Genomic DNA, 21,723 nt, shown 5'->3' with positions numbered 1-21,723 from the left:
ATAATAAAATAATGTCTAACATTTTTATGCAGGCTTTTTTGTCTCAGGATGTTGGAGGGAGCGGCGCCCCTGTGCACAGTATTTACCAGCCACCACTGCCTAGAAATTTGTTTGATTCAGACAAAATAAGGCTTAAAATGGATCTGAAATCTCCTACTCCTCCTTGACACACATGTCATCACAGTCTAAACCAGTGAATTACTGGTCGATCACACATGTTCTCTATCTCAGAGCAAGTCGCAGCTCTGCAACAGTTAACAAAAAAAAAGGGATGTGTCAGACACGTTGCTTTAATTCTACCGCTCAATAGAAAAAAACATATATATTTAAATAGACTGCTTATTGCTTGTTTTACCTTACAGTCGAATCCTGCCTCTAACCCGGGCCACCTTGGTACGTGCAGCTGGGTCTTCTAATGCACATGTGGGGCAGGAGATCTCAGTGAATTCTCATCCTATTTTCAAGCCTTTTGCTTTGTTACAAATGTCACTTGTGTATATATGTTACAGAATGCTTGGTTACATAAAAAATTTAAGATTTCATACAAAAGATATGATATTTTGTAGATGATACTGTAGTAATATTTATATAATATTTACATTAGCTTACCAAAAACAATTAGGGTCTAATTGCATTATTTATACTTACTGTGTGTAAAATGGCTGCCATGGTGCATTCTCTGTATCATTTTGGAAATAAATGGTAAATGGTTTTGTTTTTATATAGCGCTTTTCTAGTTTTCATGACCACTCAAAGCGCTTTACAGTACAGTTTTACATTCACCCATTCACACACATACAGGGCATCTATTCGCAGCACTTTGTTATTCTATGAATACTTAATTCATTGAAAAACGACAAAATTATAATAAACTATTATATAGGTCCAGTGTCTATAGACTTCATAATGCTATGCACTATAACACATTGACAGCAAATTATTAAAGATCTGCTTCTTCAAGGAAACGAAATCTATTTAGGTATAATATTTGCTTTAGTTTTTGTACTTTTTTTGTACTTGTGGGATTTATTTTTTTGTTCTTGTATGAAAAGCAGAAGACTACTTGTTTCTGAAACATATTTTCTTTATAAATATGTATTTTTGTTTTGTTGTTTGTTAGGTGTGTTTTGTATTTGCTAAAAAACAGATGAGTTGTGTAATGGGTTTTTATATTTGCAAACCACACAGTGTTTGCAACTAAGTGAATGATTGAATTTGTTAAACATGGTTTGTTTGTTTTAGCATGAATTTAGCTCCACAGCGCAGAAATAGACCAGGATTGTCAAACTATATGTGAGGAGGAATCACCATGATTAACTCAATAAATGCTCAAATACTGTTCTTGTGACTTGTATAAAAACATAAGGAAATCAAAAAAAATAATAAATACAGAAACACAGAAATAAATGTCTTAAATTTATTTACACATTTATTTATTCTCACATATTTTTCTTTCAGTATATCTGTGTCCATATGTACATGAGGTAGGAGGTCCCAACCGACAGATTATCCATCGTAAATTTCTTTGAACGCATAACATTTTCTATCGTAAGGATCTTTGTTTAGGAAACTTTTTTACTCTCATGCCGCAGCTATAGGGTTAAACAGATCTTTGGTGCCTCTGCGTGTCAACGTGGCGGTTGACAGCCAATGAGAGTACTTTGTCACTACGTCCCGCTTTTGTATTGGTTGGAATCCACGTTAGGCCACTGTTAATTGGGTATCTGAGAAAGAAAGCCCGCCTCCCCGACTATGCTATTTATAAATTTTCCTGCCAACGGTCCACAAACTCTGAAGGGAGGTTTCGTGGGATCTGGTGAGTTGGTGTAATCTTGTCTATTAAAGAGTGTTGGAGGAAAAGGAACTTCTAATATTTGAAGCTTATTTTAAACACTGCCAGCAACATGAGGGGAAAGGAAATGTAAAGACTAGGGATGGGGGGGGGGGGGGGGGGGGGGGGGGCGCTACAGGATAAATCTACTCAGGGTAGTCATTGTATGTTGAGTGTGATGGCAGCTGATCATGGATTATGATTACAACAATACTGCTTGATATACAATATGGATACTCATATTACCAAATCTACCATTACTGACAATAACTCTTTTCAATTGTCATTGCTGCTCCCTTCATTCCTATAGGACATCTTTTGTATAAACACTTTTTACAATGATACCTCTTTCCATTATGTTAAAAACAGTTTTTTTCTAATCAGTGTTGTATATACAGTTATTTTGTTAATGCGTTCAGTTACACGTGGCATCTATTGCACCTCTGTCTGTCCTGGGAGAGGGATCCCTTACATGTGTCTCTCTCTGAGGTTTCTAATTTTTTAGAGGAAAAAAAAAGAGAAACATAACCCTAAACAAGGGTTTCCTTATTCTTGATGAGGGTTAAGCGCAAAGGATGTCAGTTGTCAATTTGTGAATATGGGCTATACAAATAAAACTTTATTAATTTGATAATAGTGTTTTTTTGATAGTTTTTCCTTACACTTATTGAGGGTTATGGAATGAAGATTCCAAAACAAGCCCCAGGAGACAAATTGCCATTTGTGAATATGGACTATACAAATCAAATTTGATTGATTTAGCTCTGCTCTTAGCAGTGACAGGGTTAATGGCGACTAGGTGGATGGAACAACTGTCTGATGCCTGCTTTTCTGTCCGTATGTACATTCACAGTTAAAGAGTAGAAATTTGTTGGTGTGTGTCAAGTGAGTCTGTCCATGAGGTGGTCATAGTACTGTAATAGAATATAGAGACTGGGGCAAAAATGCTCCTTGGGGATTCATGTGGTTAAGACCAAAGAAATAATGAATGTGTCAAGCAGCATTTCATACCGGGCCTGCTGAACATGATGTAACTGTAGAACGTACCAAATATCTTGCTGCAGTTATGATAGTTGATAATACTTGACTTATTTAAACTCATGTTATGAGAACATTTCATCTCCTCAGTCTCAACAGTTTGATGCTAACATTTACCCACCATCCCGCTTTGACCACCTGAACTCCAGGGTCAAAGAATCTGGTCTGAACAGAGCAAGCTGTAAACCCCGGCTGAATCTGAGTAACCTAGCTGTGCATTGTTGGGTGGAGAGATTCCAGGAGGTTCTTCTGGGCCTTTATTTCCTGGGCCTTTGGGGGCTGTTGTTCATTTGGCTTTTTAAATGAAAAACTTAGGTGCAGACCTTGCTCTACGTTATTTAATTTAATGTTTTTGTTGTTTTATGCTTTAGGTATTTAAAAGTTCTACTATGTTCTGTTTTATATTTTCTATCTCTGTGCCACTCCACTATGCGTCTCCATCACACTTCTCCAGTTGATCATGATGCTGCTCAAGTCACTCGTGTCCCTCTGCATCCTGGCTGCTGTTGCCTTTGCTGTCCCCGCTCAGGAGAAACGCATCCATCACCATGCTGATTTGAGTGACCATGTCCACAAGGATGATCACGGCTTCCAGTATGACCATGAGGCCTTTCTGGGCAAGGAAGAGGCCAAGACCTTTGACCAACTGACCCCTGATGAGAGCAAAGACAGATTAGCGTAGGTTAAGCTGACCTTCAGCACACTCTTTCTAAACTATAAAGGGCTGCTACCAACTGCCTCAGCAATAGCCATGGCTACTTCAAAGTACTTGTGTGTTATTATTTACTCATCAAGGAGTTTTTTACTGAAGACATTAGTGTTATATATGGCAATTTTGTGTTCTACTTCCAAAGGTATAGAGGGAGCCGATTGTTTCACTTTTAAGTGTCAAAGTGTTAAGATACAAGACACAAGATAGAAGTTTGTAGATAAAACTACCTCTAAAGATGCCTTCTCCAGCTAACACTGTTGCGGAATCGTAAAGGCTGCACAGTCAAAAACATTTTGGTATCGATTGAAACATTAAAAAGCATTTACAAGAGCAAATCCTTAAATTTATAACTTATTCATAATTCTGACCAAACCACTCTCCACAGAAAGATTGTGGATCGCATTGACACTGACAAGAATGGCTTTGTCAACCACGCAGAGCTGCACTACTGGATCAAACACCGGCAGAGGCGGTACATTGAGGAGAATGTGAACAAAAACTGGAACGACTACGACCAGAATCAGGACGGGAAGATTGCTTGGGAGGAGTACAAAAATACCACCTATGGATACTATCTGGGTAATTCTTTGTGTGTGAAAGATGTTCCTCATTTCTAAATTGTATAACTCTCCCCCCTTCATGTAATTTTCTTCTTCTCAATGTCTGATTTCTTCCACCTCCTTGTCTTTTATACCCCCTGCTTTGTAACCTAGAAACACATTTTTAGTGCTGCATTCATGTAAGCTACCATGACAAATGTGACAGAGAAGAAGTGTACATTTAGGGACTGCATAAGTAAACACAAGCATCTTCTGTCAGGCCACTTTTCTTAAGCTACTATCAAATCACAGAACATACCAAATGCACCTAACTCCATTCAGCGAGGGTTCCATCTTGGATTTAGAATGTCTTGAATAATTGTTAACATCAGCCATAGCTGACAAATAACAAAAACTATTTTAACTCCTGTTATTCATGTTTACAGTCTATCCATCTGTCCCTAATGTGATTGACTTATCCATGCATGAGTGAATGGAGCCTGTCCCAGCACACACTTTCCTGAATCTTCTTTAAAAAAAACACAGTGTGTTACAAAATAATTTCAACTCAAATTTCCACTTACCTGCTGTCTACGGCTTTCAGCCACACCTTATGGCCTTCATTAGCAAATGGAACTGAGATATTTGCCTTTAGATGATTAATATAAACTTTCAGGCGCAGCTTATAGCAAAAGATACCAGACCAAAGCTTAATTACGTGTGACATTGTTAAAAAATGTCACTTCAAATTCCAAGTCTTTTCTGTAGCTTTCAATAATATTGCATGGACTTCATCAGCAAATAGTTAGCTCAGTTTTCATGGATTTTAGTGGATGTTCAAATTTTCATTTTTCAGAGCATCTTAATGACCTAGGACTAGAATTGTCTGGACGGATTAATAATCTACACAAAATTTATGAGTTCAATCTGAAATGGAACAGTAGAATACCTGTTTCACAGAAAAATTTAACTTTTGTGATTTCAGATGAGGAGTTTGATGATGTTGAAGACAAGGCTACCTATAAGTCCATGCTCCGCCGCGACGAAAGACGTTTCAAGACAGCTGACCGAGACGGTGATGATATTGCTACACGGGAGGAGTTTACTGCCTTCCTGCACCCTGAGGAGTTTGATTACATGAAGGAATTGGTAGTGAAGGTAGAGTCTACTCTCTAAACATTGAGAACTTAGATTAGAATAATTTTTAGTCATGTGTCAGTGATTTTGTTCTATAAAAGTCAGTCCCAGTTGTCTGTTGTATGCACCTTCATGGTAGGAGGAAACTTAGTCCCTTAGTGAACCTAGGCTTATGTTTTTTAATTTATTTGATATTAATAAATTTCACATAACAAAAAATGTCTCTAGTTTAAGCTAAAATCGACTAATTATGTGCTGTGCAGTCTGTCAGGATCAGAGGAGTGTCACAGTACCTGTGTTACATTATGTTGCTATTGATTTATGATACAGAACTTTGCTGCAGCTGTGATGCCAGTGCATGCTGTCTGAAAGCACCTTTAATGCTAAATGGTAAATGCTCTTTATTTATATAGCGCTATTCCAGTCTTGATGACACTCAAAGCTCTTTACAGTTAAGTTTTGCCATTCATCTATTCACACATATTATTTTCCCTGTCACTTATCACTCATACACTGCCGGCTTAGCCGTCAGAGGTAATTTGGGGTTCAGGGTCTTGCCCATGGACAATTTGGTATGCAGAATGGGGGAGACTAGGACCAACCAACTTCTGGTTACTGCAATCTGGTTTACTGTACATCTGTGTATGGAGCCTTAAAAGGAATGTTTTCCTCTGCATGTGTAACATGGAGGTTAGGTCAATTGGTGATTCTAAAATGCCCATAGTTGTGAATGGGACATGAAAGGTGACAGGTAACCCGTCTAGGTGTACCCTGCCTCTTGCCCAATCGATAATAATGGATATTGTATTTTTAAAGAATTAACACAGTATCATATCTGTCAAGCAGGACAGCTAATACTATTCATATAAAAGACAAACAGCTTACTTTTTATAGGCTTCACCTCCTCAGAGAGCTTTTATTATTAAGAAACCTTTACAGAAAATTACTGAAAATAATTTAACTATTCTCTTTTTATAGGAGACGGTGGAAGACATTGATAAAAATGGAGATGGCAAGATCAACTTAAATGAATACATTGGTGGGTGACTGAGTTATGTTTTAAACCAGCTACTCCACTTGTCACCTGGATTCAATCTGCCCTAAATGTGTGCCTTCTGCTTCATAGGCGACATGTACACACCAGAGAATGGGGAGAGTGAGCCAGAGTGGATCCAGACAGAGAGGAAACATTTCGCAGAGTTCAGAGATGCCAACAAGGTAAATGCTGCTCAGCTATTCACCAATCTTTTCTCAACACATTAACCCGGAAGAGTTGGGGTGATGTCAATCCAGTGTCTGAGTTCATCATAATGTATGCAATCAATTGCCTTTTGGGAAATTTTGTTTATGTGTACATGTTTTTACATGTGTATACTGTTGTGACACTACTTGAAAATGCCATTGCTTACAGGTGAGAAGAAGAAGAGTTTTTCATTTTTACATCTGTTGCGCATCATTCTCCACCACTCACACGCTGTGAATCCAGCGTGGGTTCACACATTGAATTCTCCTGAATTTCAACTGACTTATACTAGTACGATACTATATACTAGGAGTTCAGGAAGAGAAATTCCACAGAGACTGCTGAGTGTCTCATTCTGACATTTGTGTTTAACACATGCACCTCCTCCAGAAAAAATCTGGAGAAACTGCTTGTCTGAAAGCACCTTCTCAGTAATACCCTTGTGTGTGTCCAGGATGGCTACCTGGATGATGATGAAGTGGCCGAGTGGATTTTGCCACGAGAGGTTGACCATGCTGACAATGAAGCCAAACACTTGATCCATGATACAGACACGGACAAGGTAGACCTCCCAGTTCTCCGACCTATGCCACAGAGAGCCTTTGACACTCACATACACACATAGAAACTAAACCACAGATCTCATATTTACCATTTATAAATACCAAATACCAGAATTGTTTTTGGGTTTACTTTCATATTAATACCATCTCAGAGGATTAACATCTGCAGCTGGTGGTGATGCAGTTGTAAACGGGGAGCAGAAAGAGGGTAAAAACTGATCTGTGGTGTGTTCAAAGTTGCTTCAACGTGGAAAACGGCTAGCAACTGAAAATTGTATTTAATTCATGCAGTACCATGCACTGATATTTTATGATATGGTTAGAGTTTGTGTTTAAAACCTAGATTTGCTACTGTCAACAAACTCCATGAGAAGAATTTATCCAAAAGTCAATGTATGCAAAGACTGATATATTCTATTCCACTGAGCTATAGAGCTCCCTCTGATTAAAACCAGTAAGCATGTTGCACTTGATGGCCCCAAATTTGGATTAATCCGCTGCTGAAAATAGACCTTAACAAATAGTGTAGGGTATTCCCTTGTTATTGTTTGAAATCACAATAATGGCATGTTTAATGTTTAAGAAAATTACTGAGGTAAAAAAAAGTACCTTGAGATATGTTATCCTTTAAGTAATTTAATTGTGCAGCGAGTTGGCAGTTTATTAGATACACCTAGCTAAATGTCATGCAGTGCCACCAAATAGCCCTGCAATATTGCATAAAGCCTGTAATAAGTTTGTTTTGAAAATGTATCAGACCTATTTTTTACACATTGTTACATTTTATCTCATTGTGGTTTGTAATGGCTACTCTGGGATGCTGAATACTATTGACTTTTTTCTGAAATACAGACAAATTCATCCCAAAAACTTAGAGTTAAAGAAAACCAGTCACAAACAGCACAATGATGTAAAAAAACACAATGCTTTAAAAATCCACAATTACTCAAATGAAGATGACAGGGACCATGTACATACAGAAGACTTCATTACTACCTAATTGTAGAAGGACAACGTGCTTCATGTAACCAAGAACAACTGTGAGGACAGGTACAGCATTCAGAGTTATGTCATAATTTTAATGACCAGCAGACTGTCATGTGTCTATGCTGTCAAGTATATTGGTAAAAATTTTGGAAATAATTGGGGTAATTGTGGTTTAATTATTAACAAACTTCTCTTTCTCTTGCCCCTGTTTTTCATTACCTCTTGCCCCCCCCCCCCCCCCCCATTTTTCTCTCAATCAAAAACCAATAAACCAAATAACAGGATGAGAAAATAACCAAGAAGGAGATTCTGGCCAACTGGAACATGTTTGTGGGCAGCCAGGCAACCAATTATGGGGAAGATTTAACAAAGAGACATGATGAACTTTGATGAGCCTTCACGCCCCAGTAGGTTGAGCTACTATGGAGAATTTTGTTACAGGGGTAATTGGGCTTTCTATGGTGGTGAAATTTCTGACTTTAAGTTAGGCTATAATCAAGGGTATAATCATGCACCCATGAACCCACATATACAATTTCACATCCACAGTAAAGAGACATAGAGTTCAGCAAGCATCACCTACCGTGTATGTGAGTACAGAAACTACTGATGGTCCTGAATATATTTTTCCTTGTTTCATTGGCATATCCTTTAGATAAGTTGTCACCAACCTTTTCGAGCTCAAGATCACTTTTCATTTCCAAGCGTAGACTAAGATCTACCACCCTGATATCTTCCAAAACACCCACTAAGGAGGGTCATATAAAATGAAATTTCTGTTAAAGGCTGAATGTACGAGCATAAATATATTCACAAAGAAAGGCAGTTGTGCAACTTCATCTATTCAATGCACAATATTCACATTGATATTCATATTGACAGCATCTGTTAAAGGCACAATATTTAGGTTCAGCTTGACAATATTTTTACATATAGGCTTTGCCTTGAATATGGCCATACATTCCTTGTATAAAAGTATTCCTGCGCACCTTAATAAATACCAGTGCTATACAGTATGAAGCTGTTTATCTGTCTATGACAAACGGATTTACAACACTTCCAAACCCATTTTAAAGTAAAAGCACTCTTAATTTCTGCTTGGACTTTGATTGTTATTGACAGATGCATGTCTTCCTACCTTGGGGTCCGGACATTTAATTTAATACATAATCCAACTTGTATTCAAGGAAATGCAATAGATAAACCTGCAGCTCCGCTGTCAGTAGCGGACACACTGCGCATGTGAACAACAGACAACCGATACACAGCTGATCTGCAGCCAGAGCCCAGAGAGTTTTAGAGATCTACCAGTAAATAGCGATCGACAGGTTTGAGGCCACTGTATTAGACTGTTTACTGAGATGTCTATCCTCATAAGTATAATATTGTCGAATGGAAAAAAAACATTCTGTGGTTCATTTCAAAATGTGGGTTTAACTGAGAACCTTGTGTTTACATAACCAAAAATGCATGTGACCATTTGTTGTTAAAGTACATGAAACAGACAATGGAAACAAACAAAAAGAGGGGATTTGAAGATCAATGGTTTTAATTGAAATTTTGGGGCTTCTGTCTATAAAATAAAAATAAAAAATTCAAACAATTGTAGTTTTTATTTTGCAATAATATTCTTGAGGCATTACTGTACAATGTAGTATGAATATTGTTTTTCTGCATTTCAGAGTCCTGGCTTTTCCGTTGTGGCTTTTCTAATTGCTGTAGTGATGCTTGGTCAGTACTAATACCTATCAATCTTTAGCCGAATTGTATAGCCATGAAATTATGCTATCACATCATGAAATTTTCATATTTTTCAGTATACCTCAGGTGTAATGCTCATTGCTTTTTTTAAATAAATGCATTTCTTAAATAATATCACTATTATATCAGTGATGTAGATTCCAGTGTTGGTATCCAGACTAAGCAGTGGTATCCTGTAACAGGAATAGATGGAGCTAAAAAAGAACTATGGTATCGTATTTTGTGGTATTTTAAGAAAAAATTTAAATTTTCAAACACAGAAGAGAGAGGGGCAAGGAAAGAGAAAAGGAAAGTGCACAGAGTTATGAGTTGGAGCAGCTCATCATTGGAAACACAGCACAGCGGGTGAACCCTCAGCTGAGCACCTGTGGATACTCGACCTGAGCCTGATGGACCCATTAGGTCCAGACATGCCAGGTCAGGTTTAAACAAAAGATTTTCAATAACATTCGGGTTCAAGTTCCGCTTGGTGCGCGGCATGCACACAAGGAGCTCAGCATCCACAGACCTGTTGCATTTCCTGAGGCATTGCTCATTTCAGAACAGAAATAAACTCTGTTTTCAGAATTAACAGGCTACACTTAGAGAGAACATTTTAAAGGGATAGTTCATAAAAACATTTAAATTCACTCATCTACTCACCACTATGCTGATGGAGCGGTGGGGGAAGTGTATCAGTCCACAAAACCATTTTGGAGTCTCAGAGGCAAATTATAAAATTGAAGTAATTGGTTACCTCATTCATTTCGACTCACTGTGATCCATGTGCGTACGCAGCTGCAGAGGACATTTACACTAAGAACATGGTGTAAATTGCGCAGTTTAGATTCGATGATCAATTTCGGGGCTTATGGAAATGCCTTCACATGAGCAGTATGAAGGCATTTTTTTTTTCTGTAGTTTGAACAATCGTTCACCATTTACTTCAATTGTATTGGATTTGGCTGCAATGCACTTTACCACTGAAACTCCAAAAGTGTTTTGTGGACTTCCCATTGATGAAAGTCAGAGTCTTTGTAAAAACTGCACAAGTAGGTTTTAAGAAATAATTTATTCTTAAGAATGGTTGGTGATTGGTGCCCATTGAGCTTTGCTCTAGTGTAACAGCTACTGATTTCTGTACCAAAGCACAATTTCTACACCAGTGAAATATATATATATATATATGGGAGAGCGGGGTAATGTGAGACATCGGTAATGTGAGACACCCCCTGTATCTAGGCAACGGTACACATTTGTGGTCATGTGACCATTATGTTTTCAAGCACTTCCCATTCCCCCCTTGCCATGAAGGAGAAATTGGTGCTGGTGCTGTGGTAATTATGTTTTTTCACAAAAATGTGTTTTTTGCATGTAAAAGTAACTTTTCTTGCTTTGAACTTAATCAACTGTTGTGTGAAAACAAATTGATTCAGGTAGAAAAATGTATATCATACATGTTGATGAACTTCCAACATATAAAACCATGTGATTGATGCTAGGTGAAGATTAGCCTGAATTGCTAAAAGTTGTCGTTTTTTCTATAATGTTGGCTTCGGGGTAAAGTGAGACATGAAGCACAAGTTAAGTTTAGTCTTAAACATATTTTAGTGTAATATTACATTACATAGGTTTTTTTTTTTAATGTCATAAACATTGTAGAAAAGCCATCATGCCAAGAAACTACACCAGGAAGACAACCTGGGGCCAAACACCCCTCGCAGAGATTGAGAAGTCCTTAAGAAAAGCTGGAAGGGATAGAAATATTGACAAGACAACCCTCAAAAGAGTCATTCCCCTAAGCTGGGGTAAAGTGAGACACAAGACCACTTTTTTAAAAACACTCATATTTTCACTGCCCTTTGTCCTGAAGACATTCTGATCATTTCCGTTGCTAGGAAACATCCTGAATTAATGGGAAATGTGTACATTTTACTGATATATCATTTTAGCTCGCCTAGAGGGGAGCAAATGTAAAAAAATTCTCACATTACCCCGCTCTCCCCTACTGTTTATATAAATAAACGTTTATTTCATTCAACAACCAAACAAATCAATTAAATTGCAAACACAAAACTCAAAACTTAAATGAAAAGTAGCAGAACAAATTATGTTATATAATCTTCCCCTTTAACAAGACATAAATCAACAAAGTAAATTAATAAATAAAAAATTTCACTAGAGCTTGAAAAGTATTTGTTAGTTTAACGGCAAATCATTTGTTTCTGAACCAAAACCCTGATTAGTGAAAGTAAAGCCGAGAGGTTTTTGTTTAGATCTTTACTATATCTTAACATAGTTATGTAAACATGACTTCATAAATCCGAGGATGAATGTGCAGCTGACAAATCTGCAGAAATTATGGGATGTAGTCATGTAAACATGAAGCACAATATTAGGTGGGTGTCCAACATTAAGTGCGCATTGAATGTGACTCAACAACATTTTTTACATTTATTAATTATTAATGTTTGTTGTAATTTAATAGGCTGGACGATTGAACAATCAAAATGCAATTTCAGGTTGAAATATTCACTCATACAGAATCTTGCAGCTGCATCACATGGTGTAAATTAATTTGCACAATTGTGGAACTCAGAAGCTTTCCAAAACAAGCAAGTGACTTGACACAAGACTGTCAAATTTTAATGGTACCACTTTAAAATCCACGAGGATTCAAAGTCCATCAAATTTTTTTGGGTAGGGCTGAACCGAAACTGTGCCAAGTTCTATTTACTGACCCAAACTGCCAATACACCAACTTAGATTGTCTACAGAAACAGTCGTTAAGCAAGTAAAATGCATGTTCCTTTCACAGAGCAAAGTGACAAGGTGGGTCACAAAAATAAAATTGTTAAGTCAATCAATCAATCAAATTTTATTTGTATAGCCCATATTCACAAATCACAATTCGTCTCATAGGGCTTTAACATGGTGTGACATCCTCTGTCCTTAACCCTCAGCAAGAGTAAGGAAAAACTACTAAAAACCCTTTTAACAGGGTAAAAATACATAGAAACCTCAGAGAGCCACATGTGAGGGATCCCTCTCCCAGGACGGACAGAAGTGCAATAGATGTCAGGTGTAGGAAAACATCATCAAGATTAAAGTTTTTAGCAGCATTGATGAGGGTAAACATTTTGAAGGATAACTTCAATACTATATGTCTTGCAGTCCTGCTGCAATCATAGTCTATGATCAGCAGCCAGCAAGATCATGATCCGCCATCCAGATCGGATCCACTATAGTCCAGTCATTGTCAACTGCCGCTTATTGGGATCCCTCATCAGCCGCCGACCTCGGTCGTGGTCCACCATCATTATATGATGCCAACGCGACACAGGATCCGCCATTACCACTACGATCAGCCTGCAAGATATAGAATCCGCCGTACTGGATCCACCATTGCGACCTCTGATGCGCGATCCACAATCGTAATCCATGGTGCGGCCACAGCGGGACGGATCTGCGGAAGATAAAGCAAAGGGACTCGGGGAAGGGGTCAAGTCAGTAACATGTACTGATGAGATATGACTTACTTCGATGTGATAGGGATGAAGAAGAGGAAGGAGAAGCTGGAAAGAGAAGCTCTGTGTGTCATGTGTCATAAATTCCCTTTGCGTCTAAAGGCCGAATTATAGTCGGGTTGCACGCACGCACGCATGCACGCAAGACACGCAACAGGCCCCTTTCATGCCCTCTGCGGGCTTGCGTGCGTCCGCCAATTTTTCTAACTACACGACAAAGCGACGCGAGCCTCACGCAGCCCGCAAGGCTTGTGATTGGTCTGCTTACTACATCCTGTCCGGAGTTTAGTTTCCGGTTTCATGCCCCACAATACGCGGAAATCACGGAAGATTTAGAAGAACGAATATGGACCAAATAGAAGAGCACTTGTCAGTAGAGATCCGAAAGTATGACCACTTGTATAACCCGTCACTGACTGGCCGATTTGTCCGCCAGAAATGGGCTATGAGGAGCCGGAGTGGCGATGTAAATAAACAGTTGACGAAGAAGAAGACGTCTCTTCTTTGTGTGTTTTGTCTTTGAAAAAAAACGTTACTCCGCCTAGGGTTCTGGCGGTGAATTGCGTTGCAACACGCGCAGCACGTTAGAGAAGTATAAACCAAAACGAGTCCGTCGATGCAGCTGCGTGGCCTTCCGCGGTTGCAGTCGCAGGACTATAATTCAGCCTTTAGTGTCAACAGGGGTTTTTGCCTTGTAATCAATGATACAATGATACAGGCCGAACTTGGAAGTACACTGAGACGAACATTGTCATTCTTGAGGACATGCTACAAAAAAGTGTGTCTTTTGTGTCTTCCACCACCTGCGCCTTCAATTTCTGATGTTGTGTCCTTATATGGAGAAATAGAGGCATGGCAGTATGCTAAGTTCAAAGAGCGGTTTAGTATGATTCCGATTCAATCGGCTGGCACCCATGTGTCATGAATCTGACGGCGCTTTTGCACGCACACTTATTTCCTGCGGAGGGTAAGTCTTGAACCACAGTAAGAGTATCACGTGGGATGGCGTTTGATGCTAAAATACCGTCTTGAAAAAACAGATGCCTGACACACAAAAATTGTTCTATGTGCAATTAGTAACTGGAACACATCAAAGTATTGTGCAGAATCGCCGATATTTAAATATTTAAATATCGGCGATTCCCAAGGTCCTAAAAAAATATATGAGACTGTGCAATTGTTAGGAGTAATAAACCCAAGCAGTGAAATGACTGTCATTACTAAAAGCATCTATGTATTGTAATATTGTCAGACTATTGAATCTAAGGATGTAGTTTTATTAGCTAAAATTATTGGTGAGAACAAATGTGCATTTGTCAATAAAACACCAAACACCAATCAACAAGGGCTCTCTGAAACCTAACTTGGTACTTTAGTGCTGAATGCATAGATATATTTATAAAGGCTAGATGTCTCGTCCACGTTGCCGGCCAACGGTGTCGAACGTCCGCACATGGCCGCCATTTTGCCACAGGCGGCTCGCTCACCCATAAATTTGTGTTGGTAGTGGTACATGTACTTTGGGCGCCATGTGCGGACATTCGACTCTGTTGGATGAGACTTTACATGTCATTTAGCTGACGCTTTTGTCCAAAGATACTTAAATTTTTAGTACACTCAACATTTTATGAGGGGCCATTTAGGGGTTCAGTATCTTGCCAAGGACACTTCGGCATGCAGATGGGGAAGATTGGGGATTGAACCGGCAACCTTCATGTTGGAGAACGCCCACTCTACCCCCTAGGCCACACCGCCCAATCTAGACATCTAGCCTTTATATATATATATATATATCTATGGCTGAATGGTCATCAGGTTCACAGGATTTTCAGGTTTATTTAGATGCATGAACATAAGCAGAGTGGTGATCCTCTCTTGCCAGTCAAGGCTTTTATATCCTACTAATGATGTGTTCTGCTCGTCAGGATGGCCATCTCTCTCTGTCCGAGCTATTGGACAAGATTGACTACATCAAGACCAGCACCATCACTGACTATGGAGGCATGAGGGTGGATGACCACGATGAACTGTGAATAAGAATAATCGATATTGTAGATTAGTCTCTTTGGGATTTCAAGCGGCTCTTGTTTGTTTCTTCTTTCAGAGACAAGGCAACCCTGCTGAGGACTGTGGTTAATGTTCAGAAACTGTTCAAAACAACCCATGGATATTAAATTAAATCTCCAGCAAACAATAAACACTGCCAGTCATGGGTATGTTTAATGTAAATCACTTGAAATTAGAGTGATTCATATTAATAGTCTTATAATGTTTACCTCTATCTGCTTTAAAGACTGCTATGGAAGGACATCTTACCCTGACACATTTGTCTTTCCAAAGTTGCAAGGACACTCATTTATAAAATGCATTTCCTTACCCCTTTTATCCTTAACCTTCACAGCTTAATACCTAACCCATACCCAACCTTGCATAAGTTAAACTTGAACCTGAACAATAAAACTGAGCAGCCCTTTGACAAATTTTGGTTGTGAGGACGTTTTGGCCAGTACTCATAAAAGTGGTTTTGAACTAAAATTTTCCCTCACAACGAAAGAAATACACACTCTCTTTCACCCACAAACACTGACTCACATGCAGTAGATTAAACCAGAGCCTGTCTGAAAGGGTAAGTAATTACTAGTGTAATCCTTCTAAGTTTGGACCCTTATCATAATATAGGACAGCTAAACCGAGTCAACTCAGATGGTCAGATTCACCCCGTCATCAGGATCTTATATTTGGCCAGGCTTTAGAATAATATGGTTCAGAAATTTGAATGTAACTTTTTATTCATTTCATAGTGCTTGATACTGAATCTAAAGCTGCTTTCAGACATGCTCTGAACTCTCTAGATCCTCTAGAAATTCTCCAGAGGGGCTGTATATATATGAACGCAAATATCAGAGAGAGCCTATGGACTTTCTTCATTACGAACACGCCAGCCTAACAAAACTAAATAAAGAAAACAATTAGAGCAAATATATCTGGATGAAAAACCTGTGCAATACATGTAGACAAAAATGTGATCTCCGCAGCAGGATTAATATGTTACATCCTGCCTCTAAATGCTGCACTACGTCTCGCCTTAACACTCGGGTGATTTTCTGTGTTGTTGTGCTCGGCCCTATTTTATTCACATTATACATGTTTCCAATAGGAAACATTATCAGGATACACTCTGTAAATGTTCGCTGCTATGCAGATGACAATCAGTTGTACCTAATAATAAAACTAGAATATTGTAATCAATGAACTCAACTTCAAGCATGTTTGAAGGACATAAAAACCTGGATGAACAGCAATTTTCTCTTATTAAATGCAGATAAAACCATAGAAATGCATTATCTGATGATATAGCTGCGCTAGACAACATTGCCCTTGCTTCCTATGAAACAGTCAGGAACTTGGGAGTGATTTTCGATCCCGATTTTTCCTTTGATTCTCACACAACAAATTTCTAGGACCGCCTTCTTTCACTTGCGTAGCATCTCAAAAAGATGCAGAAACATTTGTCCACGCCTTTGTTACATCCAGATTTGATATTGCAATTCCTTATTATCAGGCTCCAGCAGTAAGTTGTTAAAGACTCTGCAGCTTGTCAAAAATGCTTCAGCATGTGTCCTGAGAAGAACCAGGAAAAAAGCACACATTTATCCTGTATTAGCTTTGCTATACTGGCTTCCGGTTAATACAAGAATATAATTTAAAATTCTTCTCCTCACCAAGCTCCTCTTCTTCTCCCTCTTTATCAGATTAATGTCTCATCAATACGTTACTGACTTGACTTCTTCCCGTAGTCCTTGTGCTTTATCGTTTGCGATCCAGGATCGCTAATGCAAATACATCGTAGATTATGATTGGTATATCATGAATCAGATGGCAGATCATGGATCTTGTTGCCCGTTGATTGTGGATAGTGGTAGTGTATCTTATAGTGTAGGCAGTTGATCATGGACTATTATTTACAAGACTGCTTGATATACAATATGCCTATATACATACTCTACCATTACTGACAATAACTACAAATACTTTAAACGTAGACACACTTTCCATAACGCTACAAACGGTTTCTTCCGATCAATAAAATGCTGTTATTTTGCTGACGTTCTCAGTTACACGTGGCATCTATTGCACTTCTGTCTGTCCTGGGAGAGGGATCCCTTACATGTGGCTCGCTCTATTAAGTTTCAATATTTTTACCCCCCCTTTAATTTTTCCTTACTTTTGTTGAGGGTTAAAAGCAGAGAATGTCGCACCTTGTTAAGCCCTTTGAGATAAATTGTGATATAACATTTTATTGATTGAGTGATTTTTTTATTGTTGTGAACATGTCTGAGAAGAGAATTTCCTGCGTTGTTTATGTGTGAAGGGCAAACTTCAGATCAAGAGTTTTGTCTTGTATGTACATAGTCATTGAAAGCACAATCAAAATGTAAAAAAGGTATTCAACCATTTATTTAACTTTTATATTAAATGAAAAAAAAAAAAAAATGCTTCGGGAAGAGTAAAAATATGCCAGCAAATGACAGGCCATCGGAGTGTGTGTCTTGGACACATGTTCACGCATTCCTCAGATCTTCCATTGTCTCACACTTGCATCACTGGACGAGCCTCTTTGGCACTGAGGTCAACCCCTGAGGCAGCAAAGCCAGTTCCACCCTATTAGAACACATGACAGGCCATCAGCGCTAAATTCACATCAGAGTACAGTAATACTGGCGAGAAATGTGGGGAACTAAAAACACTAGGATTACGGCCTTAATATTTTACGGTCATGACCCATGTAAACTTGACCCATAGTCATGATAATTACAATACTGACTTATCGTAATATATATAAACATGAAGACAATAATTTAGAAGACATCAGTAAATTTCCCTATTTGTGTCCATGTGATTGTTTACATAAGAGTTGCTAATTGGACAACTGGGGCTGTCCGGGGGCCTGTGTGTTTGAGTGTAAACCCTACCTCGCGCCCAGGCTCAAAGGAGATGAGCGAGGCGACAATCGACCCGATCAAATACACATACCAGCTAAATGCTAGGTGTTCCAGTGCAACAAGGGAACATTTTTAGTCACAATTCACAGATTTTCCGTGGCTGGCCGCCACAAACAAACTGTATTTATATACAGTAGGTATGGATTTCATTACAGCCATTTGCTAAAATCAAAAAAGTTCATTTTATTTCTCATTAGTGTACACTCAGCACCCCATCTTGACAGAAAGAAATGTATTAATAAAGAAAACATCACATGGTCATAAGTATTCAGACCCTTTGCTGTGACACTCATATTTAACTCACATATTGTCCATTTCTTCTGATCCTCCTTGAGATGGTTCCACTCCTTCATTGGATTCCAGCTGTGTTTAATTAAACTGATTGGACTTGATTAGGAAAGGCACAAAACCTGTCTATATAAGACCTTACAGCTCACAGTGCATGTCAGAGCAAATGAGAATCATGAGGTCGAAGGAACTTCCCAAGGTGCTCAGAGACAGAATTGTGGGAAGGCACAGATCTGGCCAAGGTAACAAAAGAATTTCTGCAGCACTCAAGGTTCCTAAGAGCACAGTGGCCTCCATTATCCTTAAATGGAAGAAGTTTGGGACGACTAGAACTCTTCCTAGACCTGGCCGTCCAGCCAGACTGAGCAATCGTGGGAGAAGAGCCTTGGCGAGAGAGGTAAAGAAGAACCCAAAGATCACTGTGGCTGAGATCCAGAGATGCAGTAGGAAGATGGGAGAAAGTTCCACAAAGTCAACTATCACTGCAGCCCTCCACCAGTCGGGGCTTTATGGTAGAGTGGCCCGACGGAAGCCTCTCCTCAGTGCAAGACATATGAAAGCCCGCATAGTGTTGGCCTAAAAACACATGAAGGACTCCCAGACTATGAGAAATAAGATTCTCTGGTCTGATGAGACCAAGATTGAACTTTTTGGCGTTAATTCTAAGTGGTATGTGTGGAGAAAACCAGGCACTGCTCATCACCTGCCCAATACAATCCCAACAGTGAAACATGGTGGTGGCATCATCATGCTATGGGGATGTTTTTCAGCTGCAGGGACAGGACGACTGGTTGCAATTGAAAGAAAGATGAATGCGGCCAAGTACAGAGATATCCTGTAAGAAAACCTCTTCCAGAGTGCTCTGGACCTCAGACTGGGCCGAAGGTTCACCTTCCAACAAGACAATGACCCTAAGCACACAGCTAAAATAACAAAGGAGTGGCTTCGGAACAACTCTGTGACCATTTTTGACTGGCCCAGCCAGAGCCCTGACCTAAACCCAATTGAGCATCTCTGGAGAGATCTGAAAATGGCTGTCCACCAACGTTCACCATCCAACCTGACGGAACTGGAGGACTCTGCAAGGAAGAATGGCAGAGGATCCCCAAATCCAGGTGTGAAAAACTTGTTGCATCATTCCTAAGAAGACTCATGGATGTACTAGCTCAAAAGGGTGCTTCTACTCAATACTGAGCAAAGGGTCTGATTACTTATGACCATGTGATATTTCAGTTTCTTTTTTAATAAAATTGCAAAATTTCTACATTTCAGTTTTTTCTGTCAAGATGAGTGTACATTAATAATAATAGAAATAAAATGAACTTTTGATTTTAGCAAATGGATGCAATGAAACAGAGTGAAAGATTTAAAGGGGTCTGAATACTTTCCGTACCCAGTGTACAAAGCAGTATGCGTACTATGTAATAAAATACTGGTGGCTTCACTTGGAGTAACTCTCCTGCAACTGAAGTCAGCAGCATGGCTGCCAACGCGTCTACATGATGAGGCAGCAGTGACAACCAATCACTGTCTGAAATCATACAGTTGTCATGTCAATCTTATTAACGGAGAAACTACAGTAAAATCCTCTGTAGACTGGATCAGGAGCTTGATTATAAGGGGAGCTGATATCGCGTTGAGTGTCAGCTCAATAGAAGTACACACATACCCTCTGCAGTGGTATGATGTCTCTGTCAGACAGTTTTTCTCCCGTCATAGGATCGATCATGTCCTTCTTGATCAACTTCTCCACACACTCCTGAGTCACCACTGCACCCCTGAAAAAAGGAGAGTGTCACATACTCTTGGGGGTACTAACTTAGCATGCAACTGCAAGAGTTGGGCCACTCACGAGGGTCGCAGAACAGCGCAGGGAACACTGTTAGCGAGGACGTCTCTGGTTACTGCACATACATACCTGTCCTGAGGACACAAGAAAGGATTAGAATCACATTTGCAGCACGGCAGAGGAAACGCATTACACAGAGAAAAAGGTTTGACCATATTGTCATTAAATACACAGTTGTGGCTGAGAAGCTGATTTGCTGCTCTGTTTTATATCACCATATCCAATTCACTCGTCAGACAAAAAAGGTCATCATATATCCGTAAAAAACAGTATCTTGATCACACTAAGGCAGACATGAACTCAGTAAATGTCCACAATGGGGTGCGGAGTTTGTTTTTTAACACATGAAGAACGCTGTAGGAAGTTCTCCAGAAAAAAAAAAATGTAAATGTTTAAGTCCCCAAATGCAACTGCAGAACATTGGGGTGCTTTTTCGTTTTAAACCTAGCCAACGGTGGCGGCTGTAGCTGAGGGGTAGAGTGGTCGTCCTCCAACCTGAAGGTGGGCAGTTCGATCCACAGTGTGACCCATCTGCATGCCGAAGTGTCCTTGGACAAGATGCTGAAACCCGAGTGGCCCCCCATAGAACAACAAAGTGCTGCGAATAGATGCACTGTATGAATGTGTGGGTGAATGTTAAACTGTACTGTAAAGCGCTTTGAGTGGTCATCAAGACTAGAAAAGCGCTATATAAATACAAAAACATTTACAATACAAAGGGGTGGTGCAGCATGCAGGAGGCATTATGTAATGTATTAATTCCACTGCAGCAATGGCAAGTTACATCAATACAGGCGTCAAATCTTTCCATGTTGACATATCTGTAGGCCCGTTGTAGGTGTATAACACATTTTTCATCTTGAGAGATTGCTTTTCTTTTTTTCCATCCGTCGTGTGTGACAAAAAGGTCATCCAGACAGGGAAAAAACACAGCAACTTTAGTTTGTAAATGCAGCCAATCTTGGGAATTTAGATTATCCAGAGTTCAGTACCTCAATAAAAGCAACTTAAAAGTGTGTGCACCCCCAAAGCCTATGATGATTCTTCTTATGTGCTACACTCCATTATCGTCTTGTCTTGAGTCTTTTTAGGACATTCTCTATTGACAGTAAGCAAAACATCAAAATACATAATTTAAGGCCATATCCACATCTGACCCGAAATGCGAAACTATTTCAGTTCAAACTAGGGATGGGCATTCGATTAAATTGTCTTAATCGATCGTCGGGAGAATTAACGATCGATTTTCGATTAATCATTAATATT

At 39.2% G+C, this 21,723-nt stretch overlaps 2 protein-coding genes across 5 annotated transcripts in view; one reads left to right on the top strand and one right to left on the bottom strand.

Moving 5' to 3' along the window:
* The first annotated feature begins 1,726 nt into the window (after positions 1-1,726).
* On the top strand, positions 1,727-17,617 carry rcn3 (reticulocalbin 3, EF-hand calcium binding domain). Of its 3 annotated transcripts, XM_053444060.1 has the most exons (9): positions 1,727-1,816; positions 3,324-3,547; positions 3,967-4,160; positions 5,106-5,278; positions 6,236-6,296; positions 6,384-6,475; positions 6,955-7,062; positions 9,733-9,781; positions 15,243-17,617. In XM_053444060.1, exons 2-9 carry the CDS (start codon positions 3,330-3,332, stop codon positions 15,281-15,283), a joined length of 936 nt encoding a protein of 311 aa, XP_053300035.1. In that variant the 5' UTR covers positions 1,727-1,816; positions 3,324-3,329; the 3' UTR covers positions 15,284-17,617. The 3 variants fall into 3 exon arrangements, with proteins under 3 accessions (XP_053300035.1, XP_053300034.1, XP_053300033.1); XM_053444059.1 differs by lacking the exon at positions 9,733-9,781; XM_053444058.1 differs by lacking the exons at positions 9,733-9,781; positions 15,243-17,617 and adding an exon at positions 8,333-9,654.
* The window catches only part of nosip (nitric oxide synthase interacting protein), a 25,444-nt gene continuing 13,020 nt past the window's right edge, over positions 9,300-21,723 (bottom strand). For both annotated transcript variants that reach the window (XM_053444055.1, XM_053444057.1), the window contains 3 exons: positions 20,461-20,531; positions 20,278-20,386; positions 9,300-17,979 (listed from right to left, as the gene is read on the bottom strand). In XM_053444055.1, the coding sequence (XP_053300030.1) occupies positions 17,908-17,979; positions 20,278-20,386; positions 20,461-20,531 (252 nt within the window). In that variant the 3' untranslated portion in view covers positions 9,300-17,907. The remainder of the gene's footprint in view (positions 17,980-20,277; positions 20,387-20,460; positions 20,532-21,723) is intronic.

Source organism: Pleuronectes platessa, chromosome 16, assembly GCF_947347685.1.
Source record: "Pleuronectes platessa chromosome 16, fPlePla1.1, whole genome shotgun sequence".
Classification (NCBI taxonomy): Eukaryota; Metazoa; Chordata; class Actinopteri; order Pleuronectiformes; family Pleuronectidae; genus Pleuronectes; species Pleuronectes platessa.
Note: the sequence above shows the minus strand (reverse complement) of the source record. Positions and strands in the feature narration are given on the sequence as shown.

Excerpts from the sequence above, each read along its gene's own strand:
- rcn3 (XM_053444059.1), top strand. The coding sequence starts at position 3,330 with ATGATGCTGCTCAAGTCACTCGTGTCCCTCTGCATCCTGGCTGCTGTT. Across the intron at positions 5,279-6,235 it reads TGAAGGAATTGGTAGTGAAG|GAGACGGTGGAAGACATTGA; the intron begins GTAGAGTCTACT and ends CTCTTTTTATAG. Across the intron at positions 7,063-15,242 it reads ATGATACAGACACGGACAAG|GATGGCCATCTCTCTCTGTC; the intron begins GTAGACCTCCCA and ends TCTGCTCGTCAG.